The sequence below is a fragment of the Neolamprologus brichardi genome, unplaced genomic scaffold (genome assembly GCF_056152115.1).
Source record: "Neolamprologus brichardi isolate AB-2024 unplaced genomic scaffold, ASM5615211v1 NODE_ptg000038l+_length_1369362_cov_1, whole genome shotgun sequence".
Taxonomy (NCBI): Eukaryota; Metazoa; Chordata; class Actinopteri; order Cichliformes; family Cichlidae; genus Neolamprologus; species Neolamprologus brichardi.
In genome coordinates, this window is record NW_028270040.1 from 829,384 (window position 1) to 850,416 (window position 21,033).

The window sequence follows — 21,033 nt, forward strand, 5'->3', positions numbered from 1 at the left end:
GCCGCGGTTAGGAAGCATGTAGCGAGGCTCCAAACGCTCCAACAGACGCCGTCTCGCAGACAACAGCCGCTCTGTCACGTGACACATACTGCTCCGATGCGCCGAGCCGGGTTACGCCAAGTAGCGCGTTTTGTGAGATGATTTTGTGATATTTCGGATCGGATTACAGTTTTTATTTCTCTCCGATATCCGATCCAGTAATTTAGGTCAGTATCGGACCGATACCGATACGTAATATCGGATCGTCCATCTCTAATTATTACTGTAGATCAGGGCTGTCAGACGTGCGGCCCGCGAGATAATCTTATATGTCCATTTTTAATATACGGCATGTGATGTCAGAACCTCATCTTCAGCCCTGCTGAGAATCCATGCAAACAGGGACGGGACTTCATTTTCATGGTCACACCATGCAGCCAATCACACGCAAAGACAGACTGGGATCATACCATTATGTGAAAGAAGGAAAGGTGGCAGACATGTCAAGAAAGCAAGTGTAGCGGTACGGGCCAGGCACACAGAGCCAGATTTAAATGCTCGCGTGTCGGAAAAAGTGAAGAAACGAAAATGTAAAATGAGCAGCATCTGGCTGCATTTCTGTGATAATGGAGACTGTTTGGGTGATAACATAGCGATAAACACATCACTTATGACCTACGGAGCTTGGAAAGAAAAGCATCTGAATTCTTTAAGTTGCTTGAAGACGTTTCACCTCTCATCTGAGAAGCTTCTTCAGTTCTAGTGTCAAATGGTGGAGAGTCCCAGATTTAAGCCCTGTGGGAGTTTCCCCCCACCAAGAGGGACAAAGGACCCCCTAATGATCGTCTACCTAATCACCTGAGCCAAGGTGTGAAACTGGGTGTGGGTCACAATCAGCCAGGGTTTCAGGTGAGCTCATTGTGAAACCTGGCCCCACCCTATCATGTGATTTTCTGAGGTCAGATGGTCCAGGATGTGAGTGGGCGTTAAGGCGTCTGTGAAGGATCTCAGAACTGGATTATAGATGGCAGACAGTTGGTGTCATAAGCCCCGCCCTCTGTTCAAAGATGGTCGCTCACAGTGGACATAGATGCTTCTTTCACTCCTCTTTCAAACATCTGTCCTCTCTGTCCAAAATGTGAACATTGGCATCCTCGAAAGAGTGACCTTTGACCTTTAGATCAGCGGTCCCCAACCATCGGACCATGGAAAGAGTCGTTTGGTAGAGAGTTGAGGCTCAGGTATGAAATTTACGTTTTTCAGGGTTTTTATCGTTGCTGTTTTGTTTTGAATCATTTTTATCGTTAACTCGGTTTCACTGGGTCACGAATAAATCTTCTTTTGTTGGTACCGGTGCTGGTTTTATTTTGTCGTATTTATCCACGACACCTTAAAGGCCGGTCCGTGAAAATATTGTTAGACATAAACTGGTCCGTGGTGCAAAAAAGGTTGGAGACCGCTGCTTTAGATGCAGATGGGCCTCTGAGTGTCTTATGAAACATTCATACCACACAAAGTAATTAAACAATTAACTTAACAGGATGAACCGTCAGATCTGTTATTCCCATATAGACGTGTGATATCCACAGAAACATCAGAATCTCAGCTAAAAGCCCACAAAACCATGTACAGACTCCACAAGAAGATGTAAACACAAAGGTGCAGTCAGGCTCTGAGAGCCGACATTTGACAGATTCTGAAACTGCAGATTTCATCACAATGATCAAAACTCACTGAACCAGCAGCCAAAGAAGACCAAAGCCTCATTTTGCCTTTGAAACCCACTGTAATGAATTCAATCTTTCCTTGGCTGTCTTCCTTTCAGCTCAATAAATTCCTGCACAGCTCTCTCTCTCAGTTTGTTTTAATTTCCATCAAAAATCTCTTTTTTCTGCATTATTTACTTGCTTAACACGTACCAATCCACTGCTGTGTGCAGTGTTGTCGGTCGCGGTTTCTTTCCCCCCAAATTACCGTATTTTCCGCACTATAATGCGCACTTAAAATCTGTTAGTTTTCTCAAAAATCGACAGTGCACCTTATGTATGAATTCTGGTTGTGCTTACTGACCTTGAACCAATTTCATGTGCTACACGGCGCTCAAATATCTGCCAAAAATGTTTTAGTACGACTTTGGTTGCTACGAAGCCGCACCGCTTGTTGGAGCATTACGGCTGCCATAGTCAGGAGGTAGTCAGGAGCCTCGCGGAGGAATCTGGGTCCTAAACTCTGTAAGATTCAGGTCCCAAAGTCAAACGAACACTGCGGCATCACTGAGAGTTAAAAACGGTCTAAATTATTTTACCTTAATAAAATGATCAGCGTTGCTGCTTTACCAGGTGTAACAAGTAAGTTTAACATCCAGGCATCCATGAAAACAGAATTTATTACATTTAACGGAGTTAGAAGTTAGCAGGAAGTTAGCTCGCTAGCTTCCAACATGATATAGCATGTTCTGACTGAGAGGTTTGTGAAAAAATTCAAACGTACAGCTCTGTTATCACTTCCAACATAAATGAAGACAGAAACTAAACAACAGTGACGTTTGTAAGGTTACTGAAGTTGGGCTAGCTGGTAGATAATGATGTGCTACGTGACCGCTAGCGACACAGCTATGTTAGCATAACATAAACAGTGAAGCTGGAGGATGAACGCTAACACTTTTCCACTCGATAAAAGTTAACGTGAAGGTTCCTGATGGTCAGGAACAAATGTAATCGCATGGCAGGATGCTGTAAACGGACCAAACTTCAGTCAGGAGAACAACTGAGATAATCCATCCACAATACGAGGTTAGACATTAATATACTGCAACAACATGAGAATAGAGCCGCTGTGATAGAATACAGCATTAATGAATCAATGGTACAGAAGTGGAGGAAGCACGAAGAATGACTGACTGCTTTGTTTTGCTTAATGCGCCTTATGGTCCAAAAAATACGGTACCTCTGACAAGAAAGGCTCATTTCTGCTATTCAACACCGAAGAAATTTCAACTTTCACAAAATAATGCCAAATTGCAACACTTAGCTCTGTCTCTAATAAAAACAATGTAACTTTGTGAAAAAGAGAAAAGTTTCTATTGAAATTTCAGTTTTTTTACAACTACAAAAACAAAAAAACTGGACAGTCAATGAGCTATCGTCATTTTCTGTAATTTTACAGGTTTGTTTCGTACAGTCCAGAGTCGTGCTGACAGATTTACCTTCATCATGTAGAAAAACAGTTACATATGTGACTTCTTTACACGAGTCCGGCCCGCTTCAGATCAAATCGAGCTGTATGTGGCTCTCAGTGTAAATCCTGACAGCCCTGCTGTAGATGATGAGATATGAAAGTCTTTACAATTTTACACTGAGGACTATTTTTGACGGGTTTTTTGGCGTGGAGCTTCCAAGATCTGATTCTGATTCTCTCAACTTTAAGAATTTCAGCTTAGCACAAATTTAACATGAGGTCAGCAAGTACACTGTAGGTGTCCTGTTTTAGGATCATATATTACATTTTAGAACTAGAATAACTAAATTTATCACTGATGTGAAAGACAGACTTTGGGCCCTCCTGTTATTCACGGAGGTCAGAGCGATGGTCCAGGAAAGGTCAAGGTTCAAGTCCAAAGAGTCTAATTAAAATGAACTGATTTTTTTTAAATTACACATTTTCTCCGTTTAAACATCTGATATGCTGTTTGTTTGATTGAGAAATGTGTAGTTTTCTTTTGTCTTCAGTAAATTAACGTTTTGTGCATATTGTCTACAGAGAGAGAGACAGGGATATGGAGAAAGAGCTCCGAGTGTGATGCAAACAGTTACAGCCTGTTGTGTTCTGGTGGGAAAACCAGCAGAATTTAAAGAATAGATTCAAATCTACTGGTACTTATGGTGGGCTTATTTGCTTCTACTATCTTACCACTTGTGTTTCTCTCTCCTGCTTACCTTGAATGCGCATGTTCTCCTGGTACTGGATGATGAAGTACTCCTGGCTCTGCTGCAGCTTCCTCAGTTCATTCTCAGTTTCCTGTGTGGCTAGTCGGAGCTCCTCAAAGGCCTGGTTGATCTGCTGGTGGCGCTGTGATAGCGTGTCCATGGCCTGGCTCCCACTTCCACTGCTGGCCTAGACACCAAACAGATGATGAGGGTTAAAACAAAATCAGGACAAAACCTGCTCCCAAAACTCTTATTTACACCTTCTGTGTATGACAATAACTAAGGAAGACACATTGAGTGGGGTGAGTAGGATGTGGGATGGCGTGCTTTCTGGTGAAACTGTGTGTACCAACTACAAACCTTTCCCCATAAATTTCCTATTTATTTATTTTGCATGAAATATAATGCAGTCAGTATGATGCTATTGTTTACTGCTCTACATATTAACTTAATGTTGCTCCTGCAGAGCACATACAGATGTTTCTGTCTCTGTCCTCCTCTGTGTTTCTGTTTGGGGACGTATGCTTCAAACTGAAAACACCTTGTTAATCGGATCAATCGACCCCTGGACTGTCAAGTATCACAGTCAAACTGTCTGCACGTGTATCATTCTGCTCTGTCTTTTGGCGTGATTTCCATCTTGAACACACTAATGACCAAAACAAAGCGAGAAGCGCTTTCACATATTATTAGTTGGCAACTGAACTGTGCATTAACCTGGTAACTTCAAACATGCTGGTTTAAAGACTGAGCTTAGGCTCTCCAGACTTTGAGCTTCTCCCATCCTCCTGCTCCCTCTGGGCTCCACCGTGGTTATCAACCTGCCCCTATATCTAGAACAAATGGGGATACGTATCCTCTTACTACTCAGGAGGACTTGTTTCTTCTTGTGCTCCGAGTTGTTGGTATATGCAGCCTAGCAAGCTGCAACAGGCCAGATAGACAAAGCTGTAGCTGTTATGGTTCCTAACCTACCCACAGCCCTGATTTCTGCAGTATTAACGCAGCAATTTCTTCGACTTACATTTGTAGCTTCTTGAACGAGCCTCTGCTCTGACTGCAGGATGTGTTTAATGCAGCGCACCAGTTCCAGAGGACAACGATCGTAGGTGCTCTACAAAACAGACACACACACTTAATCACAGCAGGATGCAACTTTCTTTATGTGCAGTTGATTCATGCCTTTGCTTATATTAAAGTAATACAGGCTTGATTTTTGACATCATCGTTTAAATATTTTATTTCCAAAGCATGAAAGATCCAAAATCTTTTAACTACACATTAAAACCCACCAAAAACAAAACAAAAAACTCAGACACAGAGTCAAGCATACAAACTCAACAAACTAATCCAAGTTCAACCTCCTTCAACCCTCCATGGTGGTGGCAGATAGCTGCCCTTCCCTGGGCCTGGCTCTGCTGGAGGACAGGTCAGAGTCTCAGACTGTGGGACTGTTTTCTGCTGTTGGGTCTTTACCTGACAGCATAAAGCCTCTTTATGTGGTTGTTGATGTAATTTAATGTTATATGCATGAACCCAAATTGAGTTTATTACAATAGTTATTACACACATCTTTCATTCTGAGAACAACACGTGCACGGTTTCTTTGAATTAACTGGTTTGACAAAACCTGACGCTCGAGTCAGAGATAACAAGATAACAGGTGTCACAACTTATAGAAATCTTAGAAATCTCTGTGTGCAAGGGTCAAGGCTGAAACTCAATATTGAATTGAATTTCAGAAGTAGTCACATGTGAACACGATGCAGACACTCTGCTGTCCTCTCTGGACCAAAGTTCATTTAAAACAGACTGAGGCAAAGTGGGAAACTGTTCTGAAATTTGACGTCAAAATGAAATTTGATGTTCTTACTGACAAACACGGCTGCAGCGTCGTCCGGACTAAACAGGAAAGACACCAGCTAGCTTGTTATTCGTGCTCAGTTCAAAAGCCTGCATCTCTTAAATGGAGGTAAAGTTATTCTATTAATCAGTGATGAAAGGTATGTACAGATACTACCATCCAGACAACGTGGGGTCAAGGGTATAACTGACCGTTTTGACTATTTCACCTTTAAAAACTGTTTACATTAAGATGCAGAGGACGCCTCTGTGGTTTCTGCACAACTATGTGCAGATCAATCAGGAGTCGCTCCTGTCAACTAAAGACAAAAGCACATCACATGTCTGACAAACGTGAGGGCGTCTCACTCCTGTGTCTACCTGAAGGAAGCGTTCACACTGCAGTCTGCTTTTGTTGACACTCCACAGTCGTCTTATTGTGTTGACACACAAAAATGACTACACAACATCCCAAACGTGCCAAATGTCTTACTCGCTGCTGATGTCGCCACTCTTACTTTTGCCATCGCTCCCACAACTTCCCCTTTTTCTCAGTAACCAAATGCCTCGTGGCGTGGTGCATTGTTCCACCAATAGGAAAGGGACAGCCTCCACAGTATAAAGCATTAACACTGGCGATCCATGGTACTGATTATGTTGAGGACATTTGTATATGTTCAGATAACTCCATCATCAGCTGTTTTTAGGTCATTCTTTCTAATACTTCCTGAAAATGAAGTGCAAGCTCAGGAATAACGGTTTGACAGACCGTAGAACATCGAGCAGCCATCAGACACAAGGACAACTGGGCATGATGAGACTTGTACACAGATAAAACCACAGCTGTACTGAAAGTTGTGAGGAGGTGAAGAAGAAGAAGGTCTTTACTTTTATTCAGGTCACGCTTTTGATTATTTTAAGGGCTGTTCCTGGAACTTCCTGACTACAATTCATATATAGTCTCCAAGAAGGCTTTGGAACCTAAAACTAAAGCAGCTGTTGTTCTTGCCAATTTCATAAAGATGTTGTATTGTAGTAAGAAATATACACATTGTAACTTAAGAGGTAAGAAGCCAGAAAACAGTCAGTGTGCACTTAAACACAATCATCTATTAAACATTAGGGGTGGGGGGAAAAATGGATACTGTGTAGCATGGTGATATTTTGTTTGCTAATAATGTATCGATACAGCAGAAATCGATATTTTGTTACAAAAAGGTTTTTGTGCTCTGACTTCAGAGCATGTTGATCCTTTTTCTGAGCAAGAATCCTGACATTCCTTCACTGTCCAAATGTGTTTAATAAACATGACAGTTTACTTATTTTAATTTAAGACATGTTTTATTTTAATTAAGTTTAAAACTTTTTTATTTCATGTAAAATTATATTTTGTTTTAATTTACTTTCAAATTCTTCAGTTGCTGAAGGGGCTGCATAGTTTTCATAAACTGCATAGTTCAGAATAGCTATAATTGTACCAGATGGTTGATTCAGTTAAGTTGGACTAGACTGTAATACAAACCGTTCAGTTTGTCAACAATAAAACTGAAATGAGAGAAAGACTGAGTGTGAGACTTTGATATTAGAGAAAATGAATATTGATAAAGTTTACCTTTATGTACAGAATCTGAATATCGCAAAATATTTTAAAATTGCAATAATATCGTATCGTGCGTTAAGTATTGTGATAATATCGTATCGTGGGATGTGTGGTGATTCCCACCTCTATTAAACATCAGAACATTAGATTTACATTAATGAAAAAAGACAAACCGACAGGAAAGAAGCGAAATATTCTGCAACCCAAACACATGTAGACAAGAAAATCTGAGGGCTTCTCAGCCGTATTAGAAAAGACTGAAGTTAATAAACATGACCCAGGGTCATGACCCGAGCTGTGGAGATGTGCTTGTATAAAAACTAAACAACATCAGCACAAGTTTACACAAAATATACGAGGGAAATGTTGGGACAAAGGTTCCAGTAGTTACACACGATCATTTTTCTTGTAGCCAACACGTACCTTTAGCTGGCTAGCGTAGTGACCTAGCTTGATCTTGAGCAGAAAGCCGTCCTCTCCTCCCTGGACCTGGGCTTTCTTTTGGAGCTCGGCCACCAGATTATCCAACAGACGCTTGGCTTTGGTTTCCTCTGCTGGGTTATCCAACTCCACGGAGTCCCTGTGAACAGTACCGTTGTTTTTAAACTGCACAGCCTTCACCAACACCACTCACTGATCCAGGTCTGGTTTGTTATATAAACACACACAGAAACACACTGATTGCAGTTAGTTTATTTATTGAGTATCGTGTGTGTGACCCTATTTTATGTACATGACGTTCGTTAATATTGACGTTTTAAATGTGCCATCTAAATAAAGTTGGGCAGGAAAGAGACTGGTGTAATTCTGCATACCAGAGTTGGCTTTCAATCCATTGGGCCAGGTAGTGCCGCACCTCAATGGGGAAGTGCTGGCCGTACAAGGCCTGCATCTGGTGCAAGGCATCACCCTGCAGCTGCTGGGCCTGGATCCACATTGCCATGGTTATCCTGTGAATCCAGGAAAACAGGAGGGAAAAAGGCCAGGTCAGCAGATTAGACAGAGTGAAAAGAACAGCAATTAGCAACTAGAAAAAGTTGCATTTCCTGCGAAAATGCAGTGTGAATGCCGTGTAGTGGAATCTGCTGAAAACAGCTGAAAAGCAGAATTATCTGCTGAAAAGAGGCGTAGAAGCAGAAGTGCTTGCTGAAGATGGCTGTATGTGAAAGGGTACACTGAAGAGTGTCAAGAAAGCAGATTACATGCAAGCAGGGAAGATGTGCAGCATCTGTCACATGTAGGACTCGAAACCTTGCTACCAGATCTCACGGCAGCTGCGCATCCCACTGCGCCAAACCAGTTCTGGTCGCAACCAAAGACATGATGAGAGAAAAAAATGTGCACTGTGCAGAAGACGCTAAATTGTGCTGAAAAGAGGTGAAAATGCTGAAAATTGTTCTGAAAAGAGGTGAACCAGCAAAAAAATTTTGCTGAAAAGAGGTAAAGAACCTGAAGTTTGTGCTGAGAACAGTTGAAGAAGGTGGAATTTGTGCTGAAAAGAGGTGAAAATGCTCAATGTTCAGCAAAAAGATAAGGAGATAAGGAACCTGAAAATTGTGCTGAAAAGAGGTGAACCAGCAGACTTTTTTGCTGAAAAGAGGTAAAGAACCTGAAGTTTGTGCTAAGAACAGTTGAAGAAGGTGGAATTTGTGCTGAAAAGTAGTGAAAAATTGAAAATTTTGCTAAAAAGAGGTGAAAAAGCTGAAAAATGTGTGGAAAAGAGTTTAAACAGTTGAAGTGTTAACTGAAGAAAATGTTGCCATAAGCGGGATTCGAACCCGGCCCTCCTGCTCTGAGAACAGCTGCTCATCTCACTGAGCTAAAACATGGCTCAGTCCGGCAAGCAAAACTGGTGATCACGGCATTCACACAATAATGACAGAAGAGGAGCGGGCGAGCAACACTATGCAAACAATATCAGCTGATGCCATATGACAGATACATTACTGATTTTCACACAATGAAATGCAAAAAATATATCCTACAAATAATATGAGTTAAGTCCATAAGTTGGACAATAATACACTCCATGTTATTTTGCCTCTGTATGTAGCAGTGGACTTTAAATCAAACAATTATGACGCGACTCAAGTGCAGACTGAAAGACTGCACTTGAGTCACTCAGGGGGGTTTGACAAAAGTATTTTTATAAGAGTTCCAACTTCCAGAGGATAAAAAGTAAAACGCTTTGACAAACACGCACGCTAATACTGAAGATGAGGGTCATTACTTGGGTGAACAAGCAGTCAGTGACTACCCTAAGACCCATGGACATCAAGTGCTTAGTCTCTGAGATGCTCTGTCAGGCCTGCAGCCACGTTCAGTCTGTGCTTGTCTGTAGGTCTCTCTGCCCTCACTTTGGACCACAGTAACTGAAAAGTATGCTCTACTGGGTTGAGATCAGGTGGCTGACTTGGCCATGGGAGAATATCACATTTCTTAGACACTCTTACGTTGCTGTTGTGGTATGCTTTGCTATGCTTATCCATTTGCATTATACAACTAATCTAGTAGCATCCACCCTTCCTGTTCTTGAGTGTAACCAGTGGGTTGCACCTTGTTGTAAATGCTCTATATTCACATTCATGCCAGTGTCTAGACCTGGGTGATAAAACCAAATAATTATTCAGAAAACATGGTCAATATATATAGTCAATAGAGCCCATCCCATCCCTGTTTTCACAGACAACATGAAAGCCCAACGACAATAGTGCTGCACAAATCATTCATGTGTTTGAAGTAGAATTGGAGCCCTGTGAGAGCGGAGGAGGAGCAACCGGCAGCTAATGTTGCTAATGTTTGGGCTGCTACACAGTGTTAGGACTGAGTGACTGAAGTTTGTTTCCCCAAAGCCAGGTAACGCCGTTATAAGACAAGAATCGCAAACATCGGCTTTATGCAGCTCATTAAAGTAACTGACCTGCGAAGCTCTGTGATCATTAACATTTCTCTCACTGGGCTTTTCCCACACACGTGGAGGCTAGAGACGCTGCTGAACAGCTGCTTTCACTACAACATTGGATCCATATGAGAGTCTCACTGCCCACGTCATTAACCACACTTTATGTTCCCCTTGGAGAATAACTGGAGTGTCTGTTTTGTTCATGTTTAAAGAGTTATTGATTTTCTACTGAGGAGACAAAATATGTTCTTTTTCCTCCTTCATCTATTTGTGGAATTGTTCCCAGCAACTTCAAACCAGCTGTTTTTACACTAAAACAATACACTATCAGGTTTTTTGTTTTAATAGCTACTTTATTTTATTGGAACAGACCAAAATACTCTGTTTTCCGGTTCATTGGTGTTCTTCTGAAACACATGAAACTTTTGGCTAATCACAATAAATAATTTTGTTTATTATATATACACCGCTGTTATTTATTTAAAATACAGTAGTACAACATTACAGTTGATTTATGTATGTTCATGTTCAACCTCTGACAGAAAATAAATAATGTTTAAACCAAAATTAATCTTAGATCTTCCCATCTCAGGAGTAAAAAGGGACCTTTAAGTGTGACAGAAATTATGATTTTTTTTATGTAAAAAAAAAAATACATGATGATTTTCCACACAGGCCTTCCAGATGCATTTATTCTTTTTAAGAATTTACCAGATCGCTGATTTGGCCACTCTTAAAGTTTTATCTGCCTTTGATTAGGTTTATCTGTTCTTCTTCCTCCCTAATGATGGGCTCCTTCACTTGCACTGACAACTGCTTGGACTTCATATTGAAAGATCCAATGTAAAGATACTAAAAGCAAGTTCAAAAGTGCATTCAGCTCCAGATATGGGTTTCCTTATATAGCGACCAAATGAAGGCGTTGTGTCAAAAAGTGATCTACTGCCAAAAACTGATTCCTGGTAAGTGACTGCCCATATTTAAACAGCTAAAAATATTTTGTTGGCCTACAACATATGAAATATGTGTCAAATGTATCCCTCATGAATAATATGAAGTAGGCACGATCAGTTTTTAGCAGACTGGCTTTTATATATCCTTTATTTACTCAGTTAAAAAAAAAAAAAAAGTCTCATTGACATTAAAAATGACTTTTCCAATATTGGTCTGGCAGAAATTGCAACAAGTATAACAACACTTCTATAAAGATATTTTAGGTGGCCAAATGTATAATATGGGTGAAATAATACATAAAAACACTTGAAGAACAGGTAATTTCTATATTTTTATATATAACTGCTTTGTAAATCCTGTTCACTTAAGTCTACCAACATAAGTAAAGTCATCACACATGGGAAAAAAACGTTGGAAATCAGTTTTTGGCACAACAAAGGAGCAGGCCTTATCTGACCATGAAACTGCTAATCAGACAGTTTTTATGAGCTTTGCAGATGAGCTGTTAACAACTCTGGGGCATGCATTCCCGAAAAATAAGTAAAAACTACGATTCCAATTTTCCTCAAAGAAAATGACAACATTAAAAAACAAAAACCTCTTTGATGTAAACAATATCAGCTCACACCCCCAAATCAGTCTGACTGGAACTTTCTAAGAAACATATGACTAATTTATCACTGAGGCATTGCCTTGTATTACCAACCAATGTGACGTGGACGACACGCTAATGAACAAAAGCGTGTGTTTAAAAAATAAAAACAAGAGTCAAACTGAGCGGAGAACAGCGGTGGTATCGACAGAGCCATATGTTTACATCCTTGGCACTTGACTAGCGAGCGGAACAGGGAAGTTTAACAGATAGCTTAGCTTGCTAACTTCAGTGTACATTCAAAGCGGCTCGCTGAAAGCCTGAAACCGTAAATATGGCGCGAGTGTTGCTGAACGGATGTGACTATAGTGAATGAAAAGGTGTTGAGTTTACGTTGGCTTCGTTATTTCGGTGTGGCTATTACTTTAGCTAGCTAGCTAGAAAAGGTAAGCTACTAGCTAGCAAAGTAGGGAAGCTTGCCGCTCCACCAAAACTTCGCTCTCATGCTCTACAAGTAGTTAACCGCTCCGACTATAACTCACCTTTTACAAGACTGCCGCACTCCTTACCGCAGCACCATTTAAAACAGCGGACAACACACACTGAAAACTTTTCAACCGTACGCAGGTTGGCTGACATACATGTCACATCGCCAAATTACGTTACTTTATCACCTTCTGCTTTCTGGTAAAGCAGCAGTTGTTGACCCGTATAATAAACGAATACGCATTTAAAACAACTTCCGGTGTCGTGTTTCAAAATAAGAAAGTCCATAGTAATAAGTCTAATAAAAATTTCAGATTTCATTGTATTTCCTGCTGTAGTTTATCATTAAGTCAACAATTCATTTTAAGCCTAAATACAGCTACAACATTCATCATTTCCGGTTGTATTTATGCTAACTTCAAACATATTTGCCAACTCCTGCCATTTCCAAGAACAGTCCCACCTGCGTCCCGCACGCGGTCAGGTGCAAACACGGCTGCGCGAGCCTTAAAAATGGTCTTAAGGATTAAATCTGTAAACGTGCACCTTTCAATTGTTTGCCAACCGCCAATACAAATGTAAGAAAGAAAGAAAGAAGAAAGAAATCTGTAAATGGAAAAGAGGAAGGCGGCACTTTGGGGCAGTGGCGTGAATGTACGTTAATATTCACCTTTATTTAAGGTGAGCTAATTGTACATAAATACCTCTTATAAGGAAGCTGCAGTTAGTCTATTAGTTCCATTACCGAGACTGGGACATGCAGAACATAAACAATCCTTGTTAGCCAGTAAGCTGAGGCACCTGGTTACGTGTATAAATGTTCAAAAGAAATGTTTTCCACCGCTGCTCGGGCTTTTGTGTGGCCATGTAGAGTCTGAAATTATTACCTTTCATGCTGTTATTTGATTAATGGCAGATTATGTAAATACCTGATTGTGATGTTTATTTTTACTCCGTGACCTTTAGTACTGAACGTCCTCCTCCTGACATCATTTTTGACATGTAAAAATAAGGTGTGTTTGTTTTATGTCTTTGCTGTAACGATGCTTCTTGGCATTAAATCTTACACTGTTGGAAAGCCTGTTTATTTTTTAACAGGGACACATTTGTGGGTTGGTCCCATAAAAAATTGCCAGCTCTTCTCTGCCAGTACAAAACAGCTCATTTTTGGCTCATGTTTTGAGCTTCTAGTACCTCATGGGCTGACAATCAGGTGTCTGACTGTCAGGATCTGTGAGCATGGACCCTGCTACAGCGGTCAGGTGGTGTCTGCTGGTGGATGCCACGTTTGACTGATGTGGATAGGGCGAATGCCACAGGGCAACAATTTTCTTCCAACAAATACGTTGCTGCATTATTTGGAGTGAGCCCTAGTGCCATCTACAAATTGAAGGTCAAGTTCCAATGGGAGATGTCAGGGACAGACCGTGACGTTTGCGTCCCAAGAAGATAATTTCCTCCCTGTGTCAGTACTTGGGACCTGTAGGCAGTCTTCTACAGATTTGCAGTCAAGGATTGCAGGACAATATGGCCCACAGTCAGACAATCCAGAACACACGGAGCCAATCTTTGGCCTCACAGGGCTGCCAGGAGGCCTGCCATGACTGCCCTTCCTAGTCAGGCCTGTTTGCACTGGTGTCAGCAACATGTCACTGGAAGCTGAAAAACTGGAGGGATGTTATGTTCAGCACTGAGCCCAGATTCTGCCTACCTATTGTGCACTCTCCACACAACAGCGAAAGGTCAAATCAAAGCAAGCAGGAACAAACATTGAAGGTTGTTAAGCTAACAAATCTTTAGAGATACTCAGAACTACTTTTTTTGCATCCCTAATATCCAGGTGTGGAGGTATGTAAGGACGACACAAGTGCTCGTCACATTTCTCTCCAACTTTATCCTCAGCTTACTAAACTGATTTCACAAGGAGGCAAAACATCCCTTAGAACCCAGAAACATCATTCTTCCCATTCCCCTTCTCGCTGGGTGTGAGTGGAGTCCCCTGGTGGTCCGCCACACAGATTAAGCAATACATGTGTGTAAATATAGACCAGAATGTATTTATTTCTGTAGGAGTGATGAGTTAATCTAGTTATTAAACTTTTATAAGTTTATTCTTAACAAAGCTGCCTCAACCCTGTGCTGTGCTTTTGTTTTCTAGAATACTTCAGGTACATTTTGCTGTCTCAAAGTGAGCGTGCAGAGAGGGTCTGACTATGTGTGGAAATCTGCTTGGGTTCTATCCGGTAGTTAAGTCTGACGTCACTAGCCGTGTCTGGGCCTAAACTCCGCTGCAGGTCCATATATCAAACGATCACTGTGGCATTACTGAGAGTTGAAAAACTGTCTAAAGTCTTTCATCTTTAATAAAATGATCAGCGTTCTGCTCTACCAGGTGTAACAATTGAGTTTAACATCCAGGCATCCATGAAAACGGAATTTATGACATTTAACGGAGTTAGAAGTTAGCAGGAAATTAGCTCGCTAGCTTCTATCTAAATACAATATAGCATGTCCTGACTGCGGGGTTTTGGAAACAAATTAAAACGTACAGCTCTGTTATCACTTCCAACATAAATGAAGACACAAAACTAAACAGCAGTGACGTTTGTAGGGTTACTGAAGTTTGGCTAGCTGGTATATAATGATGTGCTACGTGACCACTAGCGACACAGCTATGTTAGCATAATATAAACAAGCTAACGTTTTTTCCACTGGATAAAAGTTAACGTGAGTGTTCTCGGTGGTCAGGAACAAATGTAATCGCATGGCAGGATGCTGTAAAAGGACCAAACTTCAGCCAGGAGAACAACTGAGATAATCCATCCACAATACGAGGTTAGTCATTCATATACTGCTGCATGGGCTGGGCTGTAGTTACATCCTAAGGTTTTAAAAACTGAGCTTAAATAAATGATTAGCGGTAATAAAAGCCGAGGGAGGTCAACAGTGATCACTGACTGTTTTAGGAGCCTTTTGAGATTAAATAGAAGAAAATACAAAACATTAAACATGTTAACAACACAAAAGCCATATTAAACGCAGACTACTTTAGGAAGTAGGATTCGTCACGTCATCACTTAACGACCGGATTGTTAGCCAGGCTACTGTTAGCCTCTGTGCTATAACTAAGCTAGACTATTACACTCCCCATGAGTGTTATATTCTAAATTCATTTAGCAGATGTTAGCCAGTCCTCAGTGCCCACAGACAACTGTCTGCAGTCTCAAATCACCTGAGAGACGGCTTATTTCATCATTTCAGAAGGTGGAGCAAACTGCAGTTCTCAGAAAGCAAAGAGTCCTGTAATTTCTGTCTAACTTATCTGCCACACCAGGGCTCTAGACTGACCTTTTGCTGTGTTTGCACTGGTGCGTCTTTCTTTTTTTCTGAGACGCACCAGTTAGGCGCACCCAAATTTTTCAACCACATTGCTTAAAACCACAGTTTTACATGTGCACTTTTTGGGGGGGAATTGCTGTCCATACAGACACTATTAATTTGTAAATGGTTAACTAACAATCTTGTCAACACAAAGTTCTTTATTTGGAGCACATTTCTACAAGAAAGATAAGTTACTTATAAAGTTAGTTATAAAGGGCGATTGTGGCTCAAGAGTTGGGAGTTCGCCTTGTAATCGGAAGGTTGCCGGTTCGAGCCCCGGCTCGGACAGTCTCGGTCGTTGTGTCCTTGGGCAAGACACTTCACCTACCGCCTACTGGCGTTGGCCAGAAGGGCCGATGGCGCAATGTGGCAGCCTCGCTTCTGTCAGTCTGCCCCAGGGCAGCTGTGGCTACAACTGTAGCTTGCCTCCACCAGTGTGTGAATGTGAGAGTGAATGGGTGGATGACTGGATGTGTAAAGCGCTTTGGGGTCCCTAGGTGGGACTAGTAAAAGCGCTATACAAATACAGGCCATTTACCATTTAGGCCATTTACTGAAAAAGTGCTTGTGCTTAAAGAGCGTTGGCACTCTTTGGCAATATTGTAGACAATGTTAAACTTAATCATCACATCGGCTCCTCTGACGCCCTGTTTGCTGCTGCCTGCTGCTGAAAGGCAGTGTTAGAGGGGACACTTGGGCAGTTATCGCAGCATATAATGTGTTTTCTGGATACACTGCTGCTTTTTCAGCACTCAGAGATTGATGGCTCCGTGTCAGAGCTGGCTATGAACTTCAGACGGATCAGGCCTTAACAAAAAGTTATCAGTAGTTCTTTTCATCTTTACTGTTACCCACAGCTACATCCACTCTGTCGGGCCTAGGCTGCTCATGAGGGCTGGGTATCGTCACTGATTTCTATAATCCATTTGATTCCAATTCACGAGGTCCCGATTCGATTTGATTTTGCCTCAGACAGTCAGAAATATTATAATTGTGATCATTTATCAGTACTGACACTGTGAGACTTCATCAGAGGTGTGAGCATCACAGCAGAGGCCTTTATATCACAAGTGACTGAGGATAAAACAGAAAAACATGAAGGAGATTTTCCAGGTCTGGCTTTTTATAGCAGGTAACCTTAAAAAAGTTTAAATTTCATCAGTATTGAACGGCAGAAATTAGGCTTTCTTGTCCGAGGTCATTTAAGTAAAGCTAAAAAAAAGACAGCGGCCGACAGCACTGTAAACAACGGTAGACTGATGGGTAATAAGTGAATGATTAATGCAGAAAACAGAGTTTTGAGATGAGAAACTGTTCTTGAAGTACAGAGAGAGAGAGCTGTGCATGAAGTGTGATTTTTATCGTGCTGGAAGTAAAACAGCCAAAGTCAGAGGGAGTTCATGACGATGTTTATCAAATGTGAAACGTAGTTTGGATCTTCTTTTGCTGCTGGTTCAGTGAATTTTGATTGGAGAGAGATAAAACCATCAGAATCGAGCGCAAAAAAGAAGTAAACACAGCGCGGACCCAACACATCAGAGTCGGTGAGCTGTCGGTTTTCAGCCCCGACTGCGTGTCCGTGTAACGGCTGTCGGGGCTGAAAGCCGAGAAAGAGAAAGCTGATTCTGATGCGTCAGGTCTGTGTTTACGTCTTTGTGTGGAGTCGGTTACCTGCTCTCATTTACTGCTTGGTGGTTGTTGAAATAGTTTAGAGAGCGTGAACCTGAGATTCTGGCGTTTCTGGTAAATACATTTATATTTAAAAGTCGATTCAGGATTTAATGAATCGATGTCGCTTTATTCAAGCTACTCACCTCTCTCTATCCACCTGCACTTTCAAACATACACGAAGGACTACGGGAATATCTGGACCACGGCCAATCAGAGAGGTCCCGCCCCTGACTATCTCTGATTGGTTTAGACCACGATAGGGGCATAATGTGTGTCAGTTGTTGACCACACAGAGACTTTCAGAGTTGCAGAGAATTTTATTTAATTTTTTTTGCTCGAAAGGTTGGTCGCACCGGTGCAACCTAGGATTTTTTTTTTAGTCGCACTCTAGAGCCCTGCACACTGAATCTTGACTCTTTAGACGTCGGTAAAATCCTCCCTAACAGGTATACAGTATGCAGTGTGTGTGTGTGCGTTTGTGCAATTTATAAATGATATATTACTTAAGATTTCCCAATTGTGTTCTATATTACAATACAAATCAGGATTTTGTTAATGATAAAGAAGACAATGTTGGTGCTATATGTGACAGAGACCCAGCTGGATGTCTTCATTCAAGCAGGGATGGCCCTCTCTGGCTTGGCCAACCCTGCACAGGCGTGTGGCCTCCTGTCTGGACCTAAGATATCCACCAGAGCTCAAATACATGTTTGAAGATATTTTGGAATCTTTAATTTAAAAAACTCTCATCCAAGGCACAAACTCTGAAAAACAAGCTTTGGATAAGTTGAACAAGCCAACGGGAGCCAGCAGGTTTTAGACGCTTATAAAAAGAGAGGTAATAATTCAGTTTGCTTGAAATTTTTAAAAACACGTTTCCTCTTGTAAACAGAGTTGTGCGAAAGTCTTGAACCACCCATTTCCTTGTTTTTGTGAGTGAAATGATAAATAGGTGTCATGGCCTGTTTATGTTCTGTTTCTGGGTTTAATAGTATGCTGAGTTAAACTCTTTGAGTGTTTTACGTTTGGTTTTCTTGAGGTTGTAGCGCTCAGGTCCTTAGCCCACCATGTATTCATGATATTCATATCTGTGAACTAAGCTGTAGGTCTGTTAGATCATGTTGTGGTGATTCTCGAGTTGGGGCATTTGTGTTCATGCTGGAGTGCAAAATTAAAACCAAGATGGACAAGAAAAGTTCAAAGCCATCAGGTGCTCAGTTTAGAAAAAAGAGAAAAGAAGAGGAGGAGAAACGAGCAAAAGATGCAGGTAAGCAGATGTGTCATTGGATAATGGCAGGTCATCCTGAAACAATCAGAATCAGAATACTTTATTAATCCCTAAGGAAATTATGTGGATTACAGTTGGTCCAAGAAGAAATGGTAAAAATAGCAACAGTAACAGACTAAACTCCAAACAATACATTATGTTACAGATTTTACACATTTAAGAAACAGCACTAATATACATATATATATAAAAACACCCAGCACGCCCCTGCGGGCGGTTTATCCTTCAAGCTCGGGTCCTCTACCAGAGGCCTGGGAGCTTGAGGGTCCTGCGCAGTATCTTAGCTGTTCCCAGGACTGCGCTCTTCTGGACAGAGATCTCCGATGTTATTCCCGGGAACTGCTGGAGCCACTCGCCTAGCTTGGGAGTCACCGCACCTAGTGCTCCGATTACCACGGGGACCACCGATACCTTCACCCTCCACATCCTCTCGAGCTCTTCTCTGAGCCCTTGGTATTTCTCCAGCTTCTCGTGTTCCTTCTTCCTGATATTGCTGTCATTCGGAACCGCTACATCGATCACTACGGCCGTCTTCTTCTGTTTGTCTACTACCACTATGTCCGGTTGGTTAGCCACCACCATTTTGTTCGTCTGTATCTGGAAGTCCCACAGGATCTTAGCTCGGTCATTCTCCACCACCCTTGGGGGCATTTCCCATTTTGACCTCGGGACTTCCAGGTTATACTCGGCACAGATGTTCCTGTACACTATGCCGGCCACTTGGTTATGGCGTTCCATGTATGCCTTGCCTGCTAGCATCTTGCACCCTGCTGTTATGTGCTGGATTGTCTCTGGGGCATCTTTACACAGCCTGCACCTGGGGTCTTGCCTGGTGTGATAGACCCCAGCCTCTATGGATCTTGTACTCAGAGCTTGTTCTTGTGCTACCATGATTAGTGCCTCTGTGCTATCTTTCAGTCCAGCTTTGTCCAGCCACTGGTAGGATTTCTGGATATCAGCCACCTCCTCTATCTGCCGGTGGTACATACCGTGCAGGGGCCTGTCCTTCCATGATGGTTCCTCGTCTCCCTCCTCTTTCTTGGGTTTCTGCTGCCTGAGGTATTCACTGAGCACGCTGTCAGTTGGGGCCATCTTCGTGATGTATTCTTGGATGTTCATCGTCTCATCCTGGACTGTGGTGCTGACACTCACCAGTCCCCGACCCCCTTCCTTCTGTCACGGATAATGGAATGATGCAGACTCAGTCGCGGAGCTCTGGGTGCAACGTACACAGTGCGTTTATTTACAGTGCCCAAAAAACAGTTTCAAAACACAAAGTGAAGTGCAAAGTCCAACGGTGATCTTCTCCAAACTCCCAGTGGTGTGCAGGTGAGTTCCCAAAGTGACATCCAAGTGTGTGTTCTCCTCCAACAGCTTAACCCCGCGGGCTCCTTCTCGTCAACCTCCAGCTCTGTATCTTTTCTTCCTACAAATGAGCAAAAACACCAAGTGAGGGGGCTAGCCGGCTAAGGCTAAGCTACAAGTCAAAAAACACTTCACTACCGAGCTTCCAGTACAATCCAGCGTCGACTGCCATCTGGACACACAGTTAAATACCTCAGCCCACAACGAAAGATGATCAGTGACAGCTGGGTGGCAGATTAGGTGCAGGTGTGTCAGCCACTGGGTAGGGGAGGAGGAGAGAGAGAGACACACACACACACACACAGGCAGGTCGCCCCCGGGAAGGACCGTCCGACCATGACAGCTTCCGCTTAGCGTACAGCCTCAGGGTGCTGGACTTGGGGTGAAACCCTCCATGCATGGTAAGGAGCTTTCTTGTCTTTATGTCAGTGGCTTCTATCTCCTCCTTTGGCCAGCCTATTACCCCAGCAGGGTACCTGATCACGGGCAGGGCGTACGTGTTGATGGCCCGGATCTTGTTCTTACCGTTCAACTGACTCCTCAGGACTTGTCTGACCCTCTGCAGGTACTTGGTGGTTGCAGCTTTCCTAGCGGCCTCTTCATGGTTCCCATTCGCCTGCGGGATCCCCAGGTACTTGTAACTGTCCTCTATGTCTGCAATGTTGCCTTCTGGTAGTTCAATCCCCTCAGTTCTGACTACCTTTCCTCTCTTTGTTACCATCCAACTACACTTCTCCAGCCCGAACGACATCCCAATGTCATTGCTGTATAGCCTGGTAGTGTGGATCAGTGAATCGATGTCTCGTTCACTCTTGGCATACAGCTTGATGTCATCCATGTACAGGAGGTGGCTGACAACTGCTCCGTTCCGTAGTCGGTATCCGTAGCCAGTATCCGTAGCCAGTCTTGTTAATGATCTCACTGAGGGGGTTCAGGCCTATGCAGAACAGCAGTGGGGACAGAGCATCTCCCTGGTAGATCCCGCACTTGATGGTGACTTGTGCTATGGGGTTGGAGTTGGCCTCTAGTGTTGTACGCCACATCCCC

At 42.4% G+C, this 21,033-nt stretch overlaps 1 protein-coding gene across 1 annotated transcript in view; it reads right to left on the minus strand.

Annotated features, from left to right (window-relative positions):
* The window catches only part of LOC102787188 (signal transducer and activator of transcription 5B-like), a 32,674-nt gene extending 20,164 nt beyond the window's left edge, over window positions 1-12,510 (minus strand). Inside the window, exons 1-5 of the mRNA XM_087837015.1 lie at window positions 12,338-12,510; window positions 8,163-8,297; window positions 7,771-7,927; window positions 4,930-5,019; window positions 3,915-4,092 (exon numbers count right to left, since the gene is read on the minus strand). Coding sequence (XP_087693141.1) covers window positions 3,915-4,092; window positions 4,930-5,019; window positions 7,771-7,927; window positions 8,163-8,290 — 553 coding nt within the window. The 5' untranslated portion in view covers window positions 8,291-8,297; window positions 12,338-12,510. The remainder of the gene's footprint in view (window positions 1-3,914; window positions 4,093-4,929; window positions 5,020-7,770; window positions 7,928-8,162; window positions 8,298-12,337) is intronic.
* Window positions 12,511-21,033: the final 8,523 nt, after the last annotated feature.